Below are 25,856 nucleotides of genomic sequence, written 5' to 3' on the forward strand. Positions count from 1 at the left end.
TGTGGAAACTATTGATGTGATGTGTCTAAATATTTATCAGCTACATTTGGCCCTGAGGGGCAAGCCCCCTCTGGAGGCTCTGAGACAATCATGGACAGCATGATGCTCTGGCATCAAACCATTTCTAATTGACCCTGCTAGGACTCAGTCAGCCCACACACAGAAATGGTGGCATTATGCTCAGATTTGAAAAAGTAACATAATCACAGACTAATGACTCTGGATTTTTATGTGGTGAAGAAGCTAAGAATGTTTGAAAATGTCAATATGCACCATTTCTGGGACGACACAGAACACTACTATATGTATAATGGCAACAAAAAAATGATGTAATTGTATAAAATGGCTATAAGGTATAATATTCACCATGCTAAATAAAAATAACAGAGAAACCACACATGTTATGAGTTTAAATATAAAGCATTATCTTGGATAATATGAATTTAAGCCAGAATAGTCTTGAGTGATCAAAATGTTTCAGACTTTCAAGACAGAGGCTCAGCAACTGCAAAGATTTAGTTTGTCAGATCATCAATGAATGTAAATATGATCCATATGCAATTACAAATGCATAGACTTCCCTGTCTGAAAATAATTCTGCTGAAATTAATTTGTGTTAGATGTGAATTTCCACAGCTTTACTATCTTCCATCACCAATACCACTGCTTTTTCAGGCTTAATATAATAATAATAATAATAATAATAATAATAATAATAATGTTATATTTGTATTAGTGTTATTATTATTGACATTATTATAATTATTATTGTTATTATTAATAATAATAATAATCATAATAATAATCATATTATTATTATTATTATTATTATTATTGTTGCTAACACTATTTCTAGTAGTAGTCTTGAAGTAGTAGTAGAAGTGAAATACTACCATTATTAAAATAATTCACATTTACTGCAGCCATAATACAACTCCTAAAGTAATACTGTATGTGGGCTACAGCAGCATGCCTTTGGCTTTGATTGACCCATAACACAAATTTGGAAACATGTAATACAACTAATGCCCTTAAAATGTGGTATGAGGGGACAAGACAAGTAGACACCGTTTGCCCAGTGCATATGAATATGAATTGATAGCCTATTTAATGTGTTTCTTCATAGACATAGCCTAATGCTGGCATGAACGAGCTAACTCTAGTTAGTGTTTCTTCATAGTCATAGCCTAATGCTGGCATGAACGAGCTAACTCTAGTTAGTGCATCTGGTTAAAACTTTAGAGCACCTGATGATAGCGCTTAATGCAATTAAAACCATATAGGCTAGGCTATATTCGAAACTTTACAAAATGAACCGATCATATTACAGTAGGCTGTGCAGTGTGCATGGTAGGCCTACTGATGACAGAAACATTGATGTTGTGATTTACTATAAATCTAAATTTAGCCTATATCCTAAGTAGGCTATAGGTTGAATAAAACTGCTATTCATATAGCCTAATCAGTATGAATACTCGTAGATAGGAAAAACGCAGCTGCTGCAGCCGCCTTTCCATTAAAATAAATGCAATTCTATGATGGGCTATAGAGCAAATACAATGTTAGATGGGCTCTGGTCTTTGAGGTCCGTAAATAGGCTCCATCAGTCTGGTAACGTGAGCCTAAGTAAACAGAATATATGCCACTTCATCCGAATCCGGAGCAGCCTGCTCTCCAACATAACGTTGTTTAAACATAGCCATTGCAATATTTTTTACGCATATTTGGTGTAGCTTATTCATGGCAGATCATTGCGGAAGTATAATTACCTATATGAAAATAAACTTAGTCATGGCTGGTGACGGAAACTGAAAGCACGTGATCGGTGAGTTATCGCAGAAAAAAGTTTCCAAAGTGAAATGAAATGAAAATACATTAACATACTTACTAAGCAATATTAGTAGCCTAATGAATGGCCAATCTGTTAATCGACATTAACCAAAACCGACATTACGCTATAGGCTAATTCAAATGTTAAGACAATATTCTGCAGTTTAATCTGAAAAATAAAAAAATCAATGTTAGCAAGAACAAAGTAATGATACCAACAAATGTTCGCAACAATAGAAACTGCACATAGCTATGCAGTCAAACAACCGTCTTGAAACGGCATTAAGCAAATTAACCATGGATGCAGGTCGTCCAAAACATGCTAAACGTGTGTCCCGCCAGCTTTACAATGCGGTTGTAAGGTGCATCTGATGAAACAGTTGTTTTGAACTGACCCGGTATTATTTCAAGAGAGCCGAGGAGTGTTTTCAAGTTGCCTTGGTTTCAGAGGATCCCGGACTGAAGTGTCCCCCATGGTGGCACTACAATGAATATGAATAGATGCTCCTTTGGTCAATGGGACAGTCAAAGCACACCGCCCCGTATAATGTGGACGTCATCCTAACAAGAGCATTATGAATAGGGGGTTCCTTTTGTCTGTCTGCGCTCTGGCTGCACTATAAATGCCAGCCCTCTGTTACCTCGCCACAGACCAAGAGGTGCACACGCGAGATCAAAAAAGGCACGTTAGAAGTTTGAGCAAGCCGACAACCTCTCCGCGAGTGCGTCGACTCGTTATAAATTCCCTTGAAAAAAACAAAATCTAGAGGGAGGACATCAGGTGATTGTGCTTGCGTTACTTAAAACTATAGGCAGACAGAGCGGGAAGCGACCTCCTACCCAAACCGAAGTGATAAAATGAATTCCGACTCGAGCACTAGCAGATCTTCTTCACCCGATATGGATGAGATGTATCTACGCGACCATCACCTGTCAGACGGGCGACTCAACTCGGTGTCTTCGACTCAGAGCGAGCTCCTGCATAAAATGTCAAGCGAGCACATCGGCAGGAACGGGGATAAATCACCTGGCGGGAGCAAGTACAAGCTCAAGAAGCAAGTGACAGAGCAGGAACTCCACAGCCTGCGACTGAAGATCAACGGGCGCGAGCGAAAAAGGATGCACGACTTGAACATGGCCATGGATGGCCTGCGTGAAGTCATGCCGTACGCGCACGGGCCGTCGGTCAGGAAGCTGTCAAAAATCGCAACTCTCCTTCTTGCCAGAAACTACATCCTGATGCTGACAAGCTCTCTGGACGAGATGAAGAGGTTGGTGGGGGAGATTTACGGCGGGCATCACTCAGCGTTTCACTGCGGAACGATAAGTCACTCCGGCGGGCACACTGGGAACCCCGCACATCAGGTGCATCCACTGCTCGGGAGCGCACTGACATCCTCCACACCCTCCACGCTCTCCTCGACCTTACCGGGACTTACCTCCATCAGGGCGCCACACTCCTTGATGAAGACGGCTCCAGCACCTCCTCTGCAGCTCGGCAGTGGCTTCCAGCATTGGGCAGGTTTGCCATGCCCCTGCACCATTTGTCAGGTACCGCCTGCACCCCATATCCCCATCACCTCAACAGGATTAACGAGACTGTCTAGCGAGAAGGAAGTGATGAAGTGAAAAAGGACTTTTTAACAGCAGTGTTATCGTGCTCAGTTTGACCTGGACGGACTAAGGGAAAGTGCTGTTTTGCATGCGTTGTTTTTTTCTGTTTATTTGTTTTCCAGAACCCCCTATCTCCTCCTTGTAACAAGGATTTCGTCAAAAAAAGACGATGAAGGTAACCATTTTGCTGGCCATTACGTATGACTCTACATGCGTTATCAAGTGTGTACATATTTTTGGACTTGTACAAAACTTAGTGTAGGCCTATATGTTAATCTGCTGGAGCTTTTACGTGCGCCTGACGCGCATACACTGTCATCCGCGGAAATTAAAGCACAAACTGACTTGTTGATCATAACTGTAATGGACAGAAAAAAATCGCAAAAAAATCGCATGTAGGTGTGAATTTTGAAACAGGCACAATTCAGTGATATGAAAAATGCCGTTGGTTCCTTGTAACAAGGATTGTAAAATAGCTGTCTGTATAACTAAATGAATGTGTGTTTAGTTCGCCATAGAGCGATATAATATTGTCTTCTGACGATTTTATTGGATTATGGATATAGTTTTATTCTAGATGTGTGGCTCTGTAGGCTACTTACGTGCATTTGTATTGGAGTCTTTTAGCATGGCTTCTGGTTAAAACCACTACAAGCATGTTTGTTCTGCTGGAAAGATTTTGTTGTGCCAGAGACTGTCTTTATTTTTGTACATTCTTGATGATTAATGAAATATTTATTATTGCCCAGTGTTCCTGGATGAAATTTCAATAAAAATGTGACACTCAAATATCATTGTTTTGTGCGTGGTGTATTTAAGGTAGGCTTTTTGTGGAAGCAGACCAGGGGAAATGAAGAATTTTGTCAGGTTATTAAACTTGAAGTTGTAGTAGTCTAGCTACTTAAATTGGCCATCAATATAAAAGGAAATATTTGCACCCTAGTGAGGTTCCAATTTTCATAGAATGAAGTTCTATCTTATGGAAGCAACCCAGACCCACAACCCAGACAAGGCTGCATTAGGCCTACACAGAGAAAGGGTGGGAATGAAAACATAGGCTACAATTTAGAAAGGCTAAATGGCCTATGTTGTAATAAGCACTATCACAGATACTTGTAAATAATGCATGCATTATTATGTATTATTTTGTTATAGTATTGCATTATTACATAATATTACTTACTTAATTAGGCCTATAGCTATTAGACTTAAGGCTATAACAGGTTATAACTAATGATAAATAAAATGCTAAAATAGCCGAAACACAAACAGCATGACAATGGAAACCTTTAACATTACATGACCATAGGCATTAGGCATTCGCCTATTATTGCTACTGCTGTTATTGGTTACATTATTAATTAACTGACTGAATTGATCAATGCGAGTTGTCCATTGATTATCGAATTAAATTGCATCGAACTTGTGGTGAATAACATTATGCAGCATTGAGGCAGCTGAGGAGGCTGAGGGCTGCGTGAGGCCCATAAGGAAAACAAAGCGCTCCGCCAGTCCCCTGGGTGCTTTCAGCAGCGCAGCCCTGATCAGATAGGCAGCCACAGAGTGTATGTTTGTGCAGATTACAAGTTAATTGTTCATATGGGAATGGGGAGAGCACGACATCAGAGAGAGCGCTCGGATTACAGGATCCTAAATGCAAAAGATTATGCATTCAGCGTCCATTCTTAGAACATGTAAATGAGCTAACGGATTCTAAAAGAAAGCCTTTTGTAACGTTCCTTGTAGAGAAGCTCAAGTTCTTTCGTCCGAGTAACTGCGTTCGGTTGGGCAAGTGAAAGAGGACTTAAACAACTTCGGAGACTATGCGCGCCAGATGGAGCAAATGAAGGCCCAGAGCGTATAAAGATGACAAGGCACAAAATCTAGGAAGGAAATGTCAGATGGATAGGTCGTCTCTCCACAAACAGATCTAAACTGATTTACCTACTTTTTTTACCACAGCAGAAAATATAGCAGTTAGGCTAATCATTAGGCAAGCCTAATGAGGTAACTGTCAAAACAATTAAGTGGTCTAGATGGCTTAGGCTAATTGTTTCACGGCCCGGATAAACTATAAGCTACCTAGATCAATTTACTCCTTATGCTAAGCTACTAAACACTATAACTTTTGAAGTGACACGTCTGCACACTGCTATATAGGCTTATTTTGAGAAGCTTTTTTTTTTATTATTAAAGATTAATCTTGTCATAATTTGTGGAAGGTTAAATATGTTATAATATGTCTGTTGGTGCCAATCTCAGATAGGCCTACAAAAAATAACAGATAACCGTGTGTTATGACTGGCTAAACAGGTGCTGCTTTCTCATTGGTGAAGCAATTTAATTCACGTGAATGGGACTAAATAATCATTTGAGCCAGGTTGTTTTTTGGTAGATGTGGACTTCCATCCCTTACAAAATTAGCTTACAACACTAAAACTTAGAAAGCAAATGGGCATACTCTAGCTTAGTTAAAAAAAAAACAATAACAAATCATCATATTTTGTAAGCAAATTAGAGAGTACAGGGTATTTTTCTCTCTATGCCACCCCTGTTTGTTGCCTTTAATTACAGTTCTCTGGTTAATAAAAATCCTCGCTGTTGGAGATTCATTAGAAATTCCAATCGTCATGATAACACCTCTGTGAACAGAATATTTTTGTGTACTTAAAGTGCACCACATAATATTGTCATAGCTGCTGTACTTTGCACTTTCTTTTTCTGTCTCTCTTCTCATCTTATTCAAGTGTGCGCTAACACAGGTGCGCGCACAAACTAGGCCTGTGAGCAGTGTTCATTCGGAGTGCACATGTTGCCTGACAGACCAAGACAAATGCTGTTTTTTAATATAAAATTGTGCGAAGGACCTCGAACATGCAGTTTATTGATAATCGTCCAACATCACGCCAGGTAGGTTATACCATCAAAAGAATTGCGCAAAAGTTGCGATCTTGTTAACAAAACCACGCTCTTGGTTGGTTTACTCTTGGTTAACATTGGTTATTAAAGTGGACCCCGAGGTGACTTCTAGGCAACAGTGGAAAAGACAGCTTTGCTAAGTGGGTTTCTTTTTCAGGACATGACAAATGGCCTGTCGTCATCTGTGGACACACCTGTTACTGGAAACACTTCAAATTTTACACTTTTGAGAGTGGCCTCGTTAGGATGGTATTCTACTCAAAGGTCCTGCACAATGAACACGGGCATCAACAATGCCCCGTATTGCCGAGGGGCCAAACTGAGCTATCAAAGCCGATCTTGTGCGGCCAAACACCGGGGGCTGCAATTGAAAATACATTTCAGTTGAATAAGGAGGCATCGGCTGCATCGAAGGAGCCTGTGTCGCCCCTAGAACAAAAGCAGTTGCGGGGATAAGTTATTGACTCCTCTGACAAGCTGAATGCAAACCATTATGGCAGACTGCTTCTCTGTCGGCCGTGTCCGGAACCGAATTAGGCGGCAGGTGCAGGAGTCTCTCCTCCGTCCCCCACGGGAGAGGCGGGGGCCTGTCATCAGCTGATTTCATAGACAAATGTTTGTCCCATATAGCCAAAACAGAAAGCATATTTCCATCATAAGAGCATTTTGCCACAGTCATTTGTGTCGCGGTACATTTGCATGTTAATTGGGCATTTGACGTGCTGAGGCCGCTTAGCCCCCTTCTCTCAAAAAGGCTGAATTAAACAACTTTGCAGGCTGTTTAATGCGTCCTTTTTTAAGATTTCTGCAGGTATGCATATTTTTTATCTTTAGAACTGTTACAAATTTAGAATACTCATATGTCAAATATTCCAAAAGACACAACACAGCTAACTATGAAATTCAGATATGATTTAATTAAACAGTTGTCAAATGTAGACTGTGGATAGATTATAAGGTTGCCAATGGTGGTATACACAACAACTTCAATAACAACAAAACTCAGACACAGCCCCTGCTCTTACTTACCATGCATAACATTGTCAGTATAAAAGTATCTTCTATAGGCTACATGTTTAATTCAGAATTACTCAGTGATGCTTAACTCAGCTAAATGAGCCACACCATTCACATTATACATAATCTTCAATTTCACATGTACAACGCTGTTTCTGATTCAGGAGAATTCAATTTACTAACTAGAATCTCCGAAACACTCAATCTTGTGGAGTCAGAATCGGTAATAACCATATGACCAAATGTAAAACAGTGATTAGATTGTGTATGCATTCATTACAGCATCATTTAACAGCTCACAGTACAACCAGGCCCTCTGTTTGGGTGTGTATGTTAGTTTTCTTTGGAAATATAAAGGCCAGAGAGAGAGAGAGAGAGAGAGTGAGGAAATCAAGCCATCATTTCTGCAAGCCGTAACGCGCTCCCACTGTGTCTGACAGATGGCGTTCACTGGTTGGCCATAAATGGCTGTCACCGAGTGTTTGTCTGTCTGCCAGTAGCCCGCGGCTCAGGGACTCCCCGAGAGAATGTTACTGTCCTGACACTGCCCAAAACGAACTGTCCTTGATTGTCAACCGCCGACTAAACCCGGGCCCTCGTGCCACCCCAGCCTTCTGGCCAGAGAGAGGATGCAGGGCTCTTTGGTGTGGGTGGGGGGAGCAGGTGTGCTGCACATGGACGGGGCAGGCAGGGCTGGGGAGGGAGATGATATGTATTTAAATAACCAGTGGCCCATATACTCAAAAGCTGCCACCGCTAGTAACACTACCAGAGAGACACTGAAGAACAGTGCCGAAGCCTTTCCACTTTCCTCGGACAAGGAAACCAGGTGATCAGGTGATCAGGCCTGTGGTACCTTAGTAATGAGCGCACATCACTACTGTTCAGGAAACTGAATAGATGTTTTCTCCATTTGCACTTGTTTTGCTGTAACAGCCCTTAATGCCCAATCAAAATCACTACAATCAGGCATGAGGTGGCAATAAAACTAAGCCACATCTTGCTTACTGATGAAATAAAAACCCTATTTCTATACAATAAGTAGCTTTTGGCAAAAAAAGTGTCTGAATGATCTGGAAGGCCACTTGGAGAGTATAGACCTCCGCAGGCAAAATAAATTTGATTCAACTAAATTCGATGAATCCCCCCTAATCCAAGGCTCTCCAAAATCGAATAGGTTCTCCTTGGCCCATGCTATACCTTTTGACCAAATATCTCGAAAATCAGGCTGGTAGTTTTTGTATCATCCTGCACACAGGCAAGCACACAAATAAACAAACAAACTGAAATTATAACCTTCTTGGCATTGGTAATAAAAGTAAGCACAAATGAAAATATGAGCTGGCAGATCTATATCTCCAATGGGTATCCTCTTGTGCCCTTCCCCTGAAACAGAGGACCATACCATGGGGATAAACAGGAGGTGTTGACAGCTTGGCACCAACATGTGTGGCATTTTACCATATGATATTCATGTAAATGAAGCACTATATGCAGATGGGCTAGGGCTAGTGTGTGCTAGAAGCAAGTTCGCAAGGGACTAGGTGGCACTATAGTCACTGTAGGTCAATGTGGGCTTTGGGCTTGTTTAAATGTTGAATTTGTGCTAATATATACTTGTATACGTGTATGAAACATGTACAAATGCATTTGCAAATGCATGTCAAGCACTAGATGGAATAAAAAGCTTTTTTCTGCATGACATGCAGTACATAACCCTGGGAAATTACTTTGCCACACAGAAATAAGATTACGTCAGTAAATGCTCAGAACTGACTAGTTTGTGTGAACCAACATCAAACTAGCTGTTAGGGTGAACACTAACTAATGAACGCAGCAGGAATCCAGTCATTCATCAAGACATTGTTTATGTTTTTGCCTCATTTAGCTGAGAGGCGCTTCCATAAGTTTGATGTCTGCATCTCCAAACCCTTACTCACCCCCCCCCCCCCCCCCCGCCCCCCCCAACCCAAACACACCCACCCACACACACACCATCACCCTTCTGGCCCTCATGACTTCACACTGAGAGAGTCCCACTGGGACACAGTGCCCTCCTGCCTCGTCCCACTTGACTCATGTTCTGCAGGGTTGTTGGCAGAACTGGAGCTGGCGTCGTGAGCCAAGAACCCATCATGTGCCAGAGGGACTCCGTCACACTTGGTGGTTTCGATCAGCCTCAACCCGTGTCCACCGGCAGGAAGCTTGTGACAAAAACAAACATGTAAACACATAAAGATGTGCTGGGCCTCCAGATCTCTCTCTTATTACACGGCTGAGCCAGCCAATGAAGGTAGTCGGAAATAAATACACTTAAATATCAATAGCGGAATTTTACCCTCCATTTGAAAAATATATATATTATATATATACATTACATTAAGCAGACACTTCTTGGCCAAAGTGACTTACATATGTCAGCTATATTACAAGGGATCACATTGTCCCCGGAGCAACTTGGGGTTAAGTGCCTTGCTCAAGGGCACAACGGTGGAAGCCGGGAATTGAACCGACAACTTTCAGGCTACTGCACGCTAGCCCAGTTCCTTAACCACTACACTACCACCGCCACATATATATATATATACACTCTTTTGATCCCATGAGTGAAATTTGGTCTCTGCATTTATCCCAATCCGTGAAACACACGGTGAACACACACTAATCCCGAGGCAGTGAGCTGCCTGCAACAACACCGGCGCTCGGGAAGCAGTGAGGGGTTAGGTGCCTTGCTCAAGGGCACTTCAACCGTGCCTACTGGTCGGGGTTCGAACCGGCAACCCTCCGGTTACAAGTCCGAAGTGCTAACAAGTAGGCCACGGCTGCCTTTGACTTTTACACAAGAGAATCACTTCTTCCTAGCCACTCCTCATTATCCTCCACAAGAAGGTTATGAGAAGGATAGCTTAGTGAAACATCTTCAAATATCTCTCTTATGAAAGAGCTATGGCAACTGGTGAATCTCCATTATCATGATAAAGTGTGCAGTGCAGTGCAGTTGTCAGACTGACAATCTCAGTTCAGTCTTAAAATGTCAGTGTACACTGAGGTTAGAGGGGGGTCTGTCAGGTCCTGTCCTTACCTCTGCCGCACGCGTTGCTAGCCAGAGGGGTCCAGGGGCACCACAGTTAATAAATGGGACATCTACACCAGATCAGGGCTGCATTGTCTCCAGAGTCCAACCTCTATGTGCGTGTGTGTGTGTATGTGTGAGAGTGTGTGTGTGTGGGGGGGGGGCAGTCAGGGTATAGGGTTGGTGTGAATGAAAACGTGATGGCAGAGCTGGTGGACTATGTGTAGCATGGCAACGGAAGGATTCCGTCTGGACAGGCTGGAGCTGTCATACGGACAAATCACAACTGATCTGGATGCGTAATGGCTGCCAGATGTTAGCGCTTTGTACCCAATGGGTCCCAGGGGAACATATCTAGTCTGGGAAGGGGGAAAGGAGGGCACATCTATGTCCACATGGGTGTATACATGTATTTGTGAGTGTGTGTGTGTGTGTGTGTGTGTGTGTGTGTGTGAATGTGTGGTTGTGGGGGTAAAGTTGACTGAGTGAGTGTGAATGTGAATGCCAGTAAGTGTACAGTAATTGGCCAAGGTGTGATACTAGGTAAACATTAACGTTATGTAACTCGGTTCAGCTTCCAAAGAAGCTGCAATGCCATGCATGAGCAGATGCTATGGAGCTCAATCTTCTATCTTCTCTCACTATTTCACAATGCAAGGTTTCTGAATAAGCAACATAACTTTAAAAGATCTTTGACAAATATGGACTTTTCTAGTAGATAATTCTGCAATCCTGCTTTAATAAATGCCCATATTTTTCTCCCAGCTGTTCAGTTTTTCCATTTAATATGGGATGTTCACAGCCAAGCATTTTCCTCCAATTTTATCCACACATTTTGCATAGTGTTGTTTACTCTCTGCATAATAAAAAAATGTGATACAATGTTTTCCCCTCGCATTGCTCATTCCTGATCAAAATATTGACTTCTTACATATCTTCCCACTCATATCCTTTCCCCTGTGCCCCTGCGTAAATTAGAATTATGAATGTATGTTTATTCTGTTGTCTTGGCTGACGTTCAATGCAACACACCATCTACCATGTGTTGTTTTTACCAGGGGGTTTTCAAGCTGGACTTAATTATTACACTCACAAGAACAGAACTAATCATTAATAAACTCTCAGTGTGTCCACAATTACTTCAGCCCCAATTATTTTACTTTATGCATTCGTTTAGTGATGTCAGCTGCTGTTCCCATGTGTGGCTGTAACATGACAATATGTCCGGCTCTGGGTTTTTTTTTTCACACCCAGCAGTGTGGGCCGTGCCGGTATGGGCGGAATCAGAGACCGCACGACCACCGGCGGCGACGCGACAGCTGATGTGAGAGCTGTGCTGGATGCTGCGGTGGAGTCCAACATCTGGTCACGGCGACATTCACACTGACGCTGAGAGCAGGGACGTGGCTGTGCTCCACACAACGCACACACGTTGTCATCTTGGATAAACATGTGTCAGGATAGATTAGGATGATGTGAATTATGCATTCATATTACAAACTGGGACAAATGGGCTGTTTAGTGGCTTGCAGGACATATTTCTGGCAGATTTGGAAGATGTTGTGACATTTATATTACATGTGTATTATCATTCACACCTGCCTGGAATTAGCCGCTTTTCTTAAACAGGAGCTCAACAGATCTACGCGGCCTTGTGAAATCATGTGTACATTTCACAGTGATTTGGATCTGGCTAAGCAGTGTTCATATAGCAATGGGAAGGACACATGTTCCCATATGTCCAAGACAGAAATAGAGGAGGAATGGCAGAGAGAGAGAGAGAGAGAAAGAGAGAGAGGGAGGGGAAGAGAGTGAGCGATAAAGAGGGAGAAAGAAACAAGGCCAAAGACCTCATATTCAGGTTATCAAACTTGAATAGCAGAGCAGATGCTTGTTTCCCTCAAACCTAAAAGACAGCAGATCTCACCAACTACCCAGTACCCCTCCTCCTCCCTGCCCTCCCAACAAGAGGAAATGAGACAAGGTGGCGCCTGTCACTCTCCGGCCGTGATGGCCCGTCACCAGAAGCCCTCGTCCATTCTAAGCCACCGCCAGAAAAGGGTGTGTGTGTGTGTGTGTGTGTGTGTGTGTGTGTGCCTTGTTTCCCTTCCATCTGTCCCTGGGACTGGCAGTCACGGGGGGGGCCGGACCCTGTCTGATTATCCCATTAGCAAGCCGTTAAGTGGCCTCAAATGTAAAACACTCGCTCCCCTGGATCCTAATGTCATTGGCGGCTGCATTTGAATACCTGCTTTTAGGCCCTTCTGGAGATGCAGTCTCCAGCCAGGCAGAGGGACTCCTGGCCTGCCGCCCCTCTTCCTCTTCCTGGGGACAAAGGGAGCAGGGGACGGCACACTTCTGTGGTGTGATGGTTGTATGGAGAGATAGAAAGACAGAGGGAGAGAGGAGAGAGAGAGAGATAGAGAGAGAAAGAGAGAGAGAGAGAGAGAGAGAGAGAGAAAGAGAGGGGGGTGGAGAGGATGAGTCGCAAATCGGGCTGTTTATGTGCACATCTGCCACACAGCTCCCTCCAGCATGTGTCTGTGCCATCACACTGGCGTGTCAACGCCAGCGACAGGACGTGCCAAACGACGGCACACAAGGGAAAGGCCAGGCTGTCCAGAAAGCAGTGCAGTCTGCGGCGGATCTGGCCACGATATGAATCTGAACTGTTCCGGAGTCAGTGGCTATTTGGGCTCTGTCAGTGGTTGTTCTGTGGGTCTTAGATCAGCAGTCTGGTGCTTGGTGTGTGTGTGTGTGTGTGTGTGTGTGTGTGTGTGTCAACTATCTGTAGAGTATTCAAATGGAGGTTTCAGAAAGATCTCATTTCAGCCAAGCCTTTGTGGATCATACACTGTCAACATTCTGTCTGCCAATTAGACATTTCTGCGATAAATTGATGTGTGCTGCCGCCAAGATGAAAAACAAAAAAACGCCTCATTTAGTCCTTGGTTTCTTTTAATCAAGAAAATCATCTGTTTGGAGTCAAAAGTTATAACATGTTTATTTTTTGTATTTATTCGTCAATCAACACTATTGGTAAACACCACTATATCAGTTCTTACACACATAAAAGCTGTTTGAACACTCAGGGTAAATACAGGGCAAACATGTGACAATATTTGTTTGAGGAGATGAGCCGTGTGTGTGTGGGTGGTGTGTGTGTGTGTGTGTGTGTGCGGGGTGTGTGTGTGTATGTGTGTGGGGGGGGGGGTTGTTTCCGTGAGTGTGGCTGAGGGGGAAGCACTGCTGCTGGGTCCTCCAGCTCAGCCCCAGGTCTTCCTCTGGGCCCAGCGGCTCCCCCTCACTTCTACTACAACACCGTTTCCTTTCTCCTGCTGCTGGACCTCAGGAAAGAGAAAGTGTCTCTTATCTGAATGTCTCTCATTTGAATGTCTCTCATTAATTGGAACTGGTCTGATTTACCCATTGCATGTTGCTTGGGGTCCGAGGATCTGTAGGATTACAGGCAATGATTTGATGATTTTATCATTGCCATGAACTCTACATGACTTGAAGCATTTATTATGTAATCATTTATTATGTAATCATTGTGATTCAGCTAGCTGTTGCTTTCAAATAACATGCGGTCAGACACCTCTTCAAGCTTTAGGTGGGAGTTATTGACAGCTGCCCAATGTAATTTAGGCCACATGTTCAACCACTTGAGATGATAAAGTGCAAGTGATCGTAAAGCAATAGCCTTAAGCAGGATCCCCACCAAGACAGGAATCAAGGTAACGCAAGTGCAAGCAATGCCACCATCAATTTCCAATATGGTAAACAACTGACATGCTGCTGCTCACCTCAACCGCTACTCTCTAAACAATCAATACACTCATCAATCAATCAATCAATCAATCAGTCGACTGATCAATCCATCATCCCAGTCGTTCTAGGAGTGCCTTCCTCTCCATCTGTCTTTACTCACCACAGAAAGGGAGAGAGCATCTCCTCATTAGCCACCCATTAAACGAGGGCCGGGGTGCCCACTCTCTCTGGGGCCTCTTTGTCGGGGGACAGTCGGGGCGGCCATTTGAATACCTGCGCGGGGCCTTTTGTCCAGCCAGGTCCAGCCCCTGGCCACGGTGTGCCGCCACTGTTATGCAGGAGCTGAAGGGGTCCTTACTGGGGTTGACTGGAGGTCATCCATCATCCGGCTGTCAGATGTGGCCCACCTCCCAGAGAGCCTGCATCCCGCCTACCCACCACCCACCCCCTTCTCCCCTCACAGAACACCTCTGGGGGGGTGGTCCTGACACACCCTAGAACACAGGGGGCTGAAGGGTTCCTCCAGCTGATTGTAGCTCACCGACAGACCATGACTCTGCTGAGTAATATGGCAGAGGTGGTTAGCAATCATGACACAGTCGGCTATGATGCAATCGATGTTACATGTGGGTCATTTTCACACACTCTTCTGTTAGATCGATTGTAATTGATTTTCTGTTGACTGTATTTCTGGTTGTGTTGTGTTAATTATGTGGATCAATACTGTTGATTTGACAGGTTATTACAGTAATGTGTGGAAGTATGTGTGGCACTGTGGAAGGTAATCAAATAGTCATAGAAGATGAAGTCAAGAGGTGACCCTAATTACAGCCAGTTGATTCTCTATTCTAAAGAACCTGTCAAAGCACTGCTGAACAGACAATACATTAAATTGAAGTATTATATTGTTTTGTATTTGTGAGTCGTTTGGACAAAGGCGTCTGCCAAATCCCATAACCATAACCAAGGGAAATGTAATTGAGGATGATTATCAGTTATAGGTATGAAGAGCTAAACTTTTACTGAACAAAACTATGCCAATAAAACTGTGTGTCTGTGTGTGTGTGCATGTGTATTAGTGTGCGTGAGTGACTTGTCATGGCATTAGTAGTTACCTGCGCACCCATGTGGCCCAAAACCCATCTGTATCTGCCAGCGTTTATGCATGGAAGAAAGCTTTGATTTGACTGACTTAAGGCTACCACTGTTTAAAATATAAATGTACAATGTACTTGTAAAAGTATGTGAACCCTATATTAACCTGTCACCTTGGCAATATCTCTTCCCCTGATCTTTTGTTGTTTATTTTGCCTTGACACAAGTAAAAATGTTTATGTGTGTGTGTGTGTGTGTGTGTGTGTGTGTGTGTGTGTGTGTGCTTTTTTGCCTTATGGATTGAAAGCAGTTGCATATTCTCCCAGTCAGATGGGAAGGAGGGTAGCTGGAAGACGATGCAGCCAAGAGCCAACAAGGAGGAAGAGCTCGTGGAAACGATCACATCTGTTCTGGGCTTCAGTACTGCAGGACTAATGCAAGACTGTAATGCAAGAATAGATCTCAGACCCCACACAGCTGCAAATGCAACTTCAAGAAATCTAGAACTTAACAGAATATAATAGAATGTTACAGTATATCACATTGTGCTCATATATTTCACATTAATAGGAAAATGACATCTGAAGGCTGAGAACTGAGGCTGAAAAACACTTGGATCTCCAGTGACTGTAATGTAATGGTCTCAGGATTTTACTTCCTCAGGAGTTTCTTTTAGAAAGCAGTTTATTTTTTTATTTATAATGTTTTGTTGTGTAGAATAATATACTGCATTTTTACATCAGTATTAATTTAAAATGCTACCTTTTTTATTTGCTACAGCAATTATAGGCCGATTCATAATTACACATAAATCCACATGTTAAACAAATATTATTCATAGGATGAATGAAAGTAAAGAAAATGTATAATGTTTAATGACACATAATAACATTGCTTGCTTTGCCCCATTTCTCTGTTCTGCGCCCCTCTTGGCATCCTGCCTCTTTCACTATTTTATTTGTGTTCACCACTATGACTTATTGCCCTCCTGTTGCTATACACTTTGGCATTTCTGAATAGTCTTGCTCTACTGTTGTTTGGCACTCGCTATCCTAGCTAAGCACTTTTTGCACAAAAGGCGCTATATAAATAAAATCTGATTGATTGATTGATTGATTGATTGACTGAACACATAATGTACTATCTAAATAAATAAAAACATGCTGCTATTGGAGTTTGTGAGACCAGGAAAAAAAAAAGAATAATTTGTACATTACTACATACTTTACTTTCATCTTTAATTGCTTTAGAAATAATAAAAACAACATGTGCAACTCCCAATCTAATGTAAAGGTGCAGTAGACGTTGCATCATTATCTATGGCCGTATGTGTAGCTCCTCTGAAGACAGTTTGTCTTTGTGTACAGTGCGCTGCCTAAACGCCCTGATGGGCCCTCTCAGTGCCACTCACACCCCCTTTTGTGTGCCCCTCTCTCTTCCCCTGTGCCCCCTTCATCAAAGCACCCATGCGGGCCCTCGTCCCCCCCGGCCCCCCCCACCCCCTGTGCCCCTGTCCGGCCGCGGGCTCCCGGCGCCAGCCCTGCCCGGCCCACAGAGAGCCCCCGCCGCACGCCTGAGAGCTGTGAAATCGGCATGATTAATAATTACAATCATTTGCAAACATGCCAGCTGCTCCCGGGGCTGTAGGCACCTCTGATTTATGGATCTGTACACCCCGGCAGCCATTGTGTGCCCTGTCCAAGGATGGGGAGGGGAGGTGGAGGGGTAGGACGGGGGACCTAAGTGCCCCCATTATACTTTCCAAATATTATTTTATATTTTCTTTTCTGACTGTCTATTCTCAAGCATACCAAGAAGTGGCTGGGTGAGAAGCCTGTTGCGACGGGTGTCCCCTCTCATTCCCCAAATATGATCTCATCTTTTCTTTTAGCTCCATCTTGCGCAGTTCCTCTATCACACACTCTCCGACTGCCTGCCTGCCAGCCAGGCTCCTCCCTTTCCCTCACCCCTGTACCTTTTGGGTAGGGTCATTCTTCTGAGGCGGGGTGGACAAAGGCCCCTCCTGGTGGTGCTCCTAAGAGCAGAGAGGCCAGGAGCACCAGGGCCATTGTTAGCAGAAGCCTTTGAAGAGAACCTACTGGATGCTTGGAGAAGACTAGGGGCTGTGCTTTTTATCCACAATGACTTTGAACTGACTCCGAGAGAGATAGAGTGAGGAGGGAGAGAGAGAGCGAGAGAAGGAGGGAGAGGGAGAAGCTTATCTCCAAGTGAAGAAGAGAAAGAAGGTGTGAGAGAAAAATCCGAGAGAAAAGTGATAGGTTACAGTAGTCATGATATAAGACCTGTGAAAGTGCATCAGCCGACAAGATTATTTATACCTTAAATATGGCTTTTAACAAATTCAAGAATTGCAAAATCAAGAAGACTTTATGAGTCATTTCAATGACAAATGATCCATGTCAATGTGCCATTATTTCACCATAACAGCTGTCATTTGATATTATTCCTTGTGGTGATAATTTTCAATTTTACATCATATTGTAAAACATTTATAAAGCATGCAAGCATAAATGCCTATGATTAAGTATGTATGCTGTTTTTTTTCTTCAGTTTGTCTCTTTATGAACATATTTTATGGCGGCAACAAAATGAACTAGAACACACACATGAGAGCAACATCCCTTACGGCTACGACTTTTTCAAAAGTTCATGGCATTCAGTAGTGATGGTGGCAAACTTCACAGACAACCACCTCAACTTGTACAACCAGCCAATCCCAGCTCAGACACAATACATCATCGGCAAACAGCAGCACAATGGCGTGAAGTTGTTTGCATAGGATTGGTCACGGCCCTGCCTCTGATCTACTGCCAGCGTCCTCTGCCTCCACACCCGTGCGGTGGCAGGCCCAGAGGAAATCAGGCCGATCCGACGCAGCCTGGGGTGACTCGACCGGACCCTGAAGCTATGGTTGGGGGGGGGGGGGGTGTACTGGTGATGTGTCTATCAGCATCCCCACTCAGGACAGACTCGGGATCCAGGCGATTAATGCGCCCATTAATCATGATCAGAGAAGCATCAGTCGTCGGGATCCCCGCGCAGACAGGAGATGACAGCGAGAGGCCGTAAACCTGTCCAGAGCCTAATTTGATTACTGTCCTGACCAGCATCTGTGCCGTCTCCACGCCAGACCCCCGCACCAGGCCCTGCGCGCTTGATGGAATGAAAAAGACAAGCCGCTCATGCGTGTAATGGACGTCTAAATCACCGACGTGCCCACGGAGGCTCCACACAGGTCGGCCAGGAGGACTTCTGCTAACTAAACTTTCTGTGTGTGTGTGTGTGTTTGTCAGATGTTTATTTTTGAGTGTGTGTGTGTGTTTCAGTGTTTTTATGTCAGGTTGTGTCTCATGGGCTGGCTCAAGTTTGATGGGAATAGCAATCCAATGTCATTCCAGGGAGGGAGAGAGGGAATAGATGTTCTATTTGCAATCTGGGGAAAGAAGACAGAATCAGCACATGAGGTCAGATGATCCTGTCTGTTAACCCCCCCCCCCCCATCTCTCTGTCTTCTACACAGACAAAATGCCCCCCCCCACCCCAAGACAAAACCCAGCCATTCCTGAGACAGGTGATATCAGCAGAAGCCTTCACACCCGGAAGCCACTTAAGACCTGGCATGTTTGGCATGCCGAAGCGCCCGAGGCGAAGGAGGATTGCCAGTCAAGCAGCTGGGCGAAACCTGCCCGGTCGCTCGTCCCACCCTCCGCCCCCCCCCCCCCATCTCCACTGCCTCCCTACCTGACACCTCGGCGCAGATGGGCCAGGTCCCCCAGGTACGGCCCTGCTAAACACTCGCCATTAATCATGGCATAAAGCCCGCCCAGGGGGAGCACCTCAGGTTAGCCATCATTTGGAAATAAATTGGGTGAAAAATAGCTCTGGCAGGGAGGGAGGACTGCTGCGGCACGCCACGATGCCGTCTCCCTGAGGGGAACGCCGCTAAGTGTGAAAACAGGCGCCGTCCAAGCCGCTAAGTAATCTGTCAGTTAGTTAAAGACATCATAATTCATTTGGCTCCGAACAGCTCGGCAAAGTGATAACAACCGCGGCTGTTTGCTCGCCGGCTCCGACACATTCATCTTCTTTATGCACCCAACGTAAGTCTGACGAGGATGGTTCTGACTGACATTCCACCATGCCATTTAATCCTCACACTCGGAGAAAGAGAGAGAGAGAGAGAGAGAGAGAGAAAGAGAGAGAGAGAGAGAGAGAGAGGGAATGAGAGGGATTAATCTGAAAGAAAAACATTCATTAGAGAGTTAGAAGACATTAAGTAAATGATGACAAACAAACATTAAGGCAATACAAATTTAAAGAATGACAATTTTTGCATTTTTGAGGACATTCTGGGTCCACAGAAAATATATACGGATTTAAGGAATCTTAAAGAAATGTTCATAGTTGATATGGCCATCAGACATGACAATAAAGTGTCAATATGGTGTCAATACTCCTAAAGCATTATAAAGTATTCTTAAAGCCTCTTAATAATTGTCATGTATCTATATCTACATACAGTATATTGGCATGACTGAATTCATAACTTGTTATGATCTTATTGTATAAGCCTCTTATTGTATAAGCTTCTTTTAGAATTTATGTTTAATATATTTATATATTTATGTTTATATACCGGTATATGTTTAATATAATTTATTTATTATAATGAATGATCATCATAACCATTATCAAGTTTTATTACACATTCTGATACTTCAAAATGTAAAGGCTTACAGTAACATCATTGTGCTTCATGAGTGCATTCATTTAATTGTACTTATGTGCACCTATGGCAATGAGGCAGAATAATTGAAACCTTTAAGAATTTATAGATACTGACTTTTTTAAGTTACAGTAAAACAAACAAAATACAAAAACAACTGTGCGTCCTAGAAGCCTAAGCAGTTCTAAATTGATTGACTGTTGTGATATTTTCGGTGTACCATCCTATGAGTTTAACTCTCTAATTCTTGATTTTGGAATCCATGAGATCAGCCAAAAACACCAAATAAAAATGCTCTACAGATGTGTTTGGCCTCTTCTCTCTGTCCTTGCAAGGTGTATGATCTGCACCTATTTTAGGTCATGTTAAGAGGTCATATTCTGCAAAGTAGTCTCCACACGTGGGACCATAGGACCCATTCAGAAGGCTTTCAAATTTCTGACATGTTCAGTGAGGCCCTCCACAACACTTTGTCATCACTAAACATACAAACACAAAGCCACTATCGGAACTCCCCCTATTACCGTCGGTCCCGTATTTCCACTGTCTTGCGTGTATGTGTCACTTAATATCCATTTCTATACAAACCAAGACAGCGGACTCCTAAAGAAACGCAACCACCCACACCATAGGGGTATCTATATTAGCTATGTACCAAAAATGACATTTTACCGTGACTCAATATGCTGTAAACAGTGTTGTAAGGCTGTGTGTACACAACCGCTTGGAGCTCCAGTGGAATTTTAATTTCACGACGAGAATTCTCAGTCTAACCGTCCATGTGCCGTTGAAACGGTGTAAATAGGCGACCCATCAGGCCAGCACTATAACTCCGAGCGTGGTAAACAAAATCGGATATTTCAGGCAGTAAATGCTCCCGTTAAGAACCAAACCAGATTTTGTTCAAATCTACACACCTATGGCTACTGAAAAATGTAAGGTTAATTTAGCAAATGTTATTTTGAAGTGTTAAAAAACATTGTTGTTTTAGAATTTCTGAACAAAAGTGGTGATAATTGGGGGTGTTACGATAGCACTTACAAAAACCACATTCAGAAACCGCCCTCCACCCGCAACAGACTCAGGCACATTTAGACCATATTTCACAGAATACCTCCATATGGAGCCCAAGCGAGGGACCCCCCTGACTTCAGGCTCCAGGCTGGCCTGAACGGGAGTCCAGGCGCGGCCACCTCGGAGAGCCTCCTCAGGGAATGGCCACTCTGGCTGCTCCCTTTCCGAGCGGATTAGAGGAGCATGGAGCCCGGCCTGTCCAAAGGGATGATTTATGACTGTGGGGACGAAGGCGTTTAAGTGGCAGTCTTTGCTGTATTGACACTTTGGCACTTGTCAGAGATGACAGCATCCAAAATGCACCAGGCTGTTATTGCTGGGTTCCTGCTATGTGGGCCTTACATTCGATCGAGGACAGGAACTGTATACCTAAAAGAAATTAAATACAAGTGAAATCACCCTGTGGCATAATTGTGTTTAGGGAAGTGACTTAATCAATAATAATAGTAAATATTTTAATTTCTTGGTTTTAATGGGTACAGGAGCACAATTGAGATAGATTTCACCACTAAATGTCCTCAGAGTTTTAATGCCCCTATAAGTCACATTAACGTTGCTCAATAATAATTCTTCTGCTAATTTTTAGTTGTGGGATACATTTTTACATTTACTATCATGCATTTCCCTGGCAGGTTATCACATAGTCATACTTCATCAGTGAACAACAGAGATGATGCACAGTGGTTTGGCTGCATAATATGCAGAAATAAACGGAAGCCGTTTATTCAACCACATCTGATCTATTTATGATATCTCTCATCTGGGCAGTCTACGGAATACAAAGATTACACTGGCTCTGAAGGTGTGTCTTTAAAACTATATCTCTTTATATAACTCTATTCTGTTTTTTACACTAACATAAAAAATAAATCACAAAGCAATTACCCCAAAAGCAAATAAAGAAGGAAAAGTACTTTCAAATAAACTAAAAAAATAAGTAAGTAATAGTACGCTCTGACTTTCTGATTTTCTGTACATTCAAACGTAATCAACTTTTAATACAAATATTTCACAGATTTCAAGATATTATATTTACCTATATATTACTAATATTTACCTATATATTTCATAAACACCATTCTGGGAGGCAAAATTAATAGAGACATATTTGCCTATTATAATGAGATTATGATATTAAAGCACACACACACACACACAGAACACACACACACACACACTCATAGAATTCTTGCACAGTCAGAATTTTCTAACCTTAATAAGCCTACAGCACATTAACATAACACATTTCCTTAGTCCCCCCTAGATCATTCTAGGTGATGGTCTGTTCCCCTCTCAGGCTGTAGGGGTCCGCTATGTCTTCTCATCACAATGCGTCTAAAGCCAGCACTGTGCCTTTCATTCCCTCTCTGATCTCCACAAGTCCATTGTTACCACGGTGAAATTAATAGACTCCGTTGAGAGCCAGAGCTTGCCCTTTCGTTTGATTCCAATCTGTTTGTTCACCTCTGCCACGCTCTCACACACACACACAGTCAAGTGCACACCATGGGCTCTCATCTGTCAAAAGGCCATGGTTTTACCTGCCCCGCTTTGATGCTGCTCCACACACAGGACCCAGACTATGCCCAATCCAGGGGTGAAACTTTGAATTGAACATGGGGGGGGGGGGGCATTATCATGTAATAACAGTTTCATTCATCATGATGATATGATTATGGGGGGGGGGGGGGGGGAGGGGGGGGGGGTATCGGGGGGAGGAGGGATGGGGGTTGCATTGGCAGGTTTTGATTATTTGATTATTTTAGGCCTATAGCCCAATCACTTGTATCAGTTACTGTGACCCCACGTGACACTTCACTCCTACCTCTCACCATGTGTTCCACCCATGGGCTAGAAAATAATGATTAAGCCTCCCCGACTGTTGGCCATTTTTCCCAGCCGCTGCACTGGGGTCATCGGAGTGGGGTCATCTGCAGGCATCACAGTGGGGGTGGAGTTGCATCCATTCCCGCGCTGGAGAAAGAGACAGAGCTCAGATTCTTACCTCCAACAGCTTGAAGCTGTCAGCAAGACTAGACAAAATAAATGACTTGGTGACCTACTTTTCCCCTTTTTTTCTATGGGCCTGCACAACGTCTTGCATTGTCTCAGGATTTTTTTTGGAGTCTTAAGCAAAGATGTCCTTGGTTTTTTTTTTTTTTTTTTTTAAAGACTGCTCCTTGGTTTGATTGTCTTGGCTGAGATATCTTTGTTTTGGCCTGCTTTTGATCTACCTTTAAAAATGACTTTCATCATCCATCATCCTTGAGTGTCACAGCAATGGGAAAAGAAAATGATCACTGCATCATTCAAACAACCGATGTCTTCCGATGTCGCCTTCCTCTGGACTGGCTTGTGCAGAGGTGTGAATCCTGCATGCATTGTTTTCCGGTCCCATTAGCTCAAGATTGCAGCTCATTTTCTTGTAACTAATTTAACTTACAATAACATATATCTACTTGTGGTAATCTATTTACTTATTTAAGAGAAAAATACTTACAGAACTTTGGTATTCATAAATCATGAGCACACAATGAACACATTTATGTGTATGTAATAAATTCATTGTGCATTATTAGGTCTGGTTATAAGTCTATATATTTAGAAATGGACATGAATGCATGTAAGCACTCTAATGTTATTGTATATGTACTACACACCTATGATTAACAAACTTGTATGAAGTCACATTACGGCTCCATGAAGAGTATTTGGTGAGTGAAGGGTATTTGGACAACATTTAACAAAAGTAAAAGATCTTCATCAGGGCCGTTATCAAGACATTAACCTTTAATTTTATTATGCATTAGCTTTATTATGCATTCTGATAGTTGATAGTAATAATATCGTAGGCATTAATATGTATGAATAATTATGTAGACTTTTGTCTATCATTATGAGGCATTGTGAATACTTTAGAACTCTTTATTAATGTCTCTCATGCTTTGTGAATACTGAGTGCCAAAGTTCCTTAGTTCAGTCCATTGAGATTAAAATATGAAAATAAAAAAAACACAATTTTGAAGAAAAATCACAATACTAAGAAAAAACATGTTCTCATCTCAAGACAAGACATTCATATGCTTTTGTCAGTGTGTATTATTACTCCGTGTTAAGAACATCATAGACAACTGCTCTTGTGTATGATGCTGAAGAAAACACAAATCTTTACCAACTGGCCCTGGTTCAATTGTGTCATTGACAATGTTTCTTTTAGATGCCATATTTTCAGCCCTGATGCATAATATTTTCCCTTCCTGAGAAAGTGCTTCTTCAGAAGTCTTTATTATAGAAGAATTTATTATAGCACATGGGAAACCACAAAAGTTGTGAAGGACTTTTTTGTACACAGGAGCTTCCCAACCTCTGCACTGGCTGTGCCATCAGTATGGGGTAAAACTGATAGACGGCCCCCAGTGCGCTTTAACCTGCCAGGCCCAGACTATAGTGTGGCAAGTCGCCTTATAAAACACCACTACCCGTCAGATGGAAGGCAATTTATGCCGAGCGTTCATTGTCATCTGAGCAGCCTTTGTCTGAAGCCATACAAGGCATATTCTAAAGATGTTTGGGTGCTGTAGTACATAAATCTCTAGGAGGCCCCCTTTTAGGTGCCACTCCGTTTGCCTGCTCTATATCATATTCGTGCGAGGACCCCGGAGCTGTGTGTGAATGGTCAGTGTGGATGGTAGACACTGGCGGGTGGTCTGGGCAATAAGGGTTAAATATGGTTCAGTCCCTGAAGGCATCAATGCCGGGGGTTGTTAAAAAATAAGTTATGCTCGCTCTATATCTTGTCCTGAAGTCAGAAAATGACAAGAGGTGGCGGGGCTAACACACTGTTGTCCCGCCTCTGAACTTCATGCTTGAAAGTCAGACTGAATGAGGCCTGTACACCTCTTGTTGTCCTTAAATTTATCGGCTAACCATCAAAAGCTGAAGGCTATAACCTTCTCTTTGTGTGACCCTATCGATATACTGTGCCTCTTTGTAACACAACATTGGACATATGTCCATTCAGAGGAGAATTTATGGAGATGTATAGACTCATTCCTGCTCTTAGAGACAGAGTAAACACAGAGAGACTACATGAACTGGCTACCCACAACTAATGCTGGACAAGCAGTGTCTGGCTGAATGAACTCTGCATGACTTTGGATGTTGTAGTCGCAGTTTAGTAGTCTGAGGTTCAGTTGCATGCACCAGTCTGCAGGGACTTCAATGTCTTTAAACTGATAACACATTCCTATTGTATTTAAGTAGTGTGTTTGAGAATGAGATGTCAAAAACTAAGAGATTGTACACAGGGGCAGAGTGGAACACTAAATATCACCTGGAGATTCCAAACTCCAGCGGCCCAATCCCAACAGGGAGTGGAAGTGTTGATGGGTGTGTGACGCAACTTATTCCTTATTTCTATTTTAGAGGGGAAATCCAGGGCTACTTAAAACATGCGGCGGCCACTCATCTAAAATCTTCAGCAGTGTGTACGCATCTCATACCTGCATGTCAGGTCATCATAGTTGTTTCCACGTTATTACTGTGGGGAGGGGCTGCAAAATGAGAGTATGGGGCTGCCATCACTCACTCCAGGGTGCGGGAGGGCGTAGCAGCGATATCAGGCCCTTTTTAAGCTCACAGTAATCAGCCCGGCCTCAAAACGTTATCGGACATTTTCTGGGGGAAAGTACTGTACAATCACAAATCACAAAATAC

At 43.0% G+C, this 25,856-nt stretch overlaps 1 protein-coding gene across 1 annotated transcript; it reads left to right on the plus strand.

Annotated features, from left to right (window-relative positions):
- Positions 1-2,511: 2,511 nt before the first annotated feature.
- Positions 2,512-4,157, plus strand: olig3 (oligodendrocyte transcription factor 3). Its single transcript, XM_042065816.1, has one exon. It carries the CDS (start codon positions 2,689-2,691, stop codon positions 3,457-3,459), a length of 771 nt encoding a protein of 256 aa, XP_041921750.1. The 5' UTR covers positions 2,512-2,688; the 3' UTR covers positions 3,460-4,157.
- Positions 4,158-25,856: the final 21,699 nt, after the last annotated feature.

This window comes from Alosa sapidissima, chromosome 16, assembly GCF_018492685.1.
Source record: "Alosa sapidissima isolate fAloSap1 chromosome 16, fAloSap1.pri, whole genome shotgun sequence".
In the NCBI taxonomy this organism is placed as follows: domain Eukaryota; kingdom Metazoa; phylum Chordata; class Actinopteri; order Clupeiformes; family Clupeidae; genus Alosa; species Alosa sapidissima.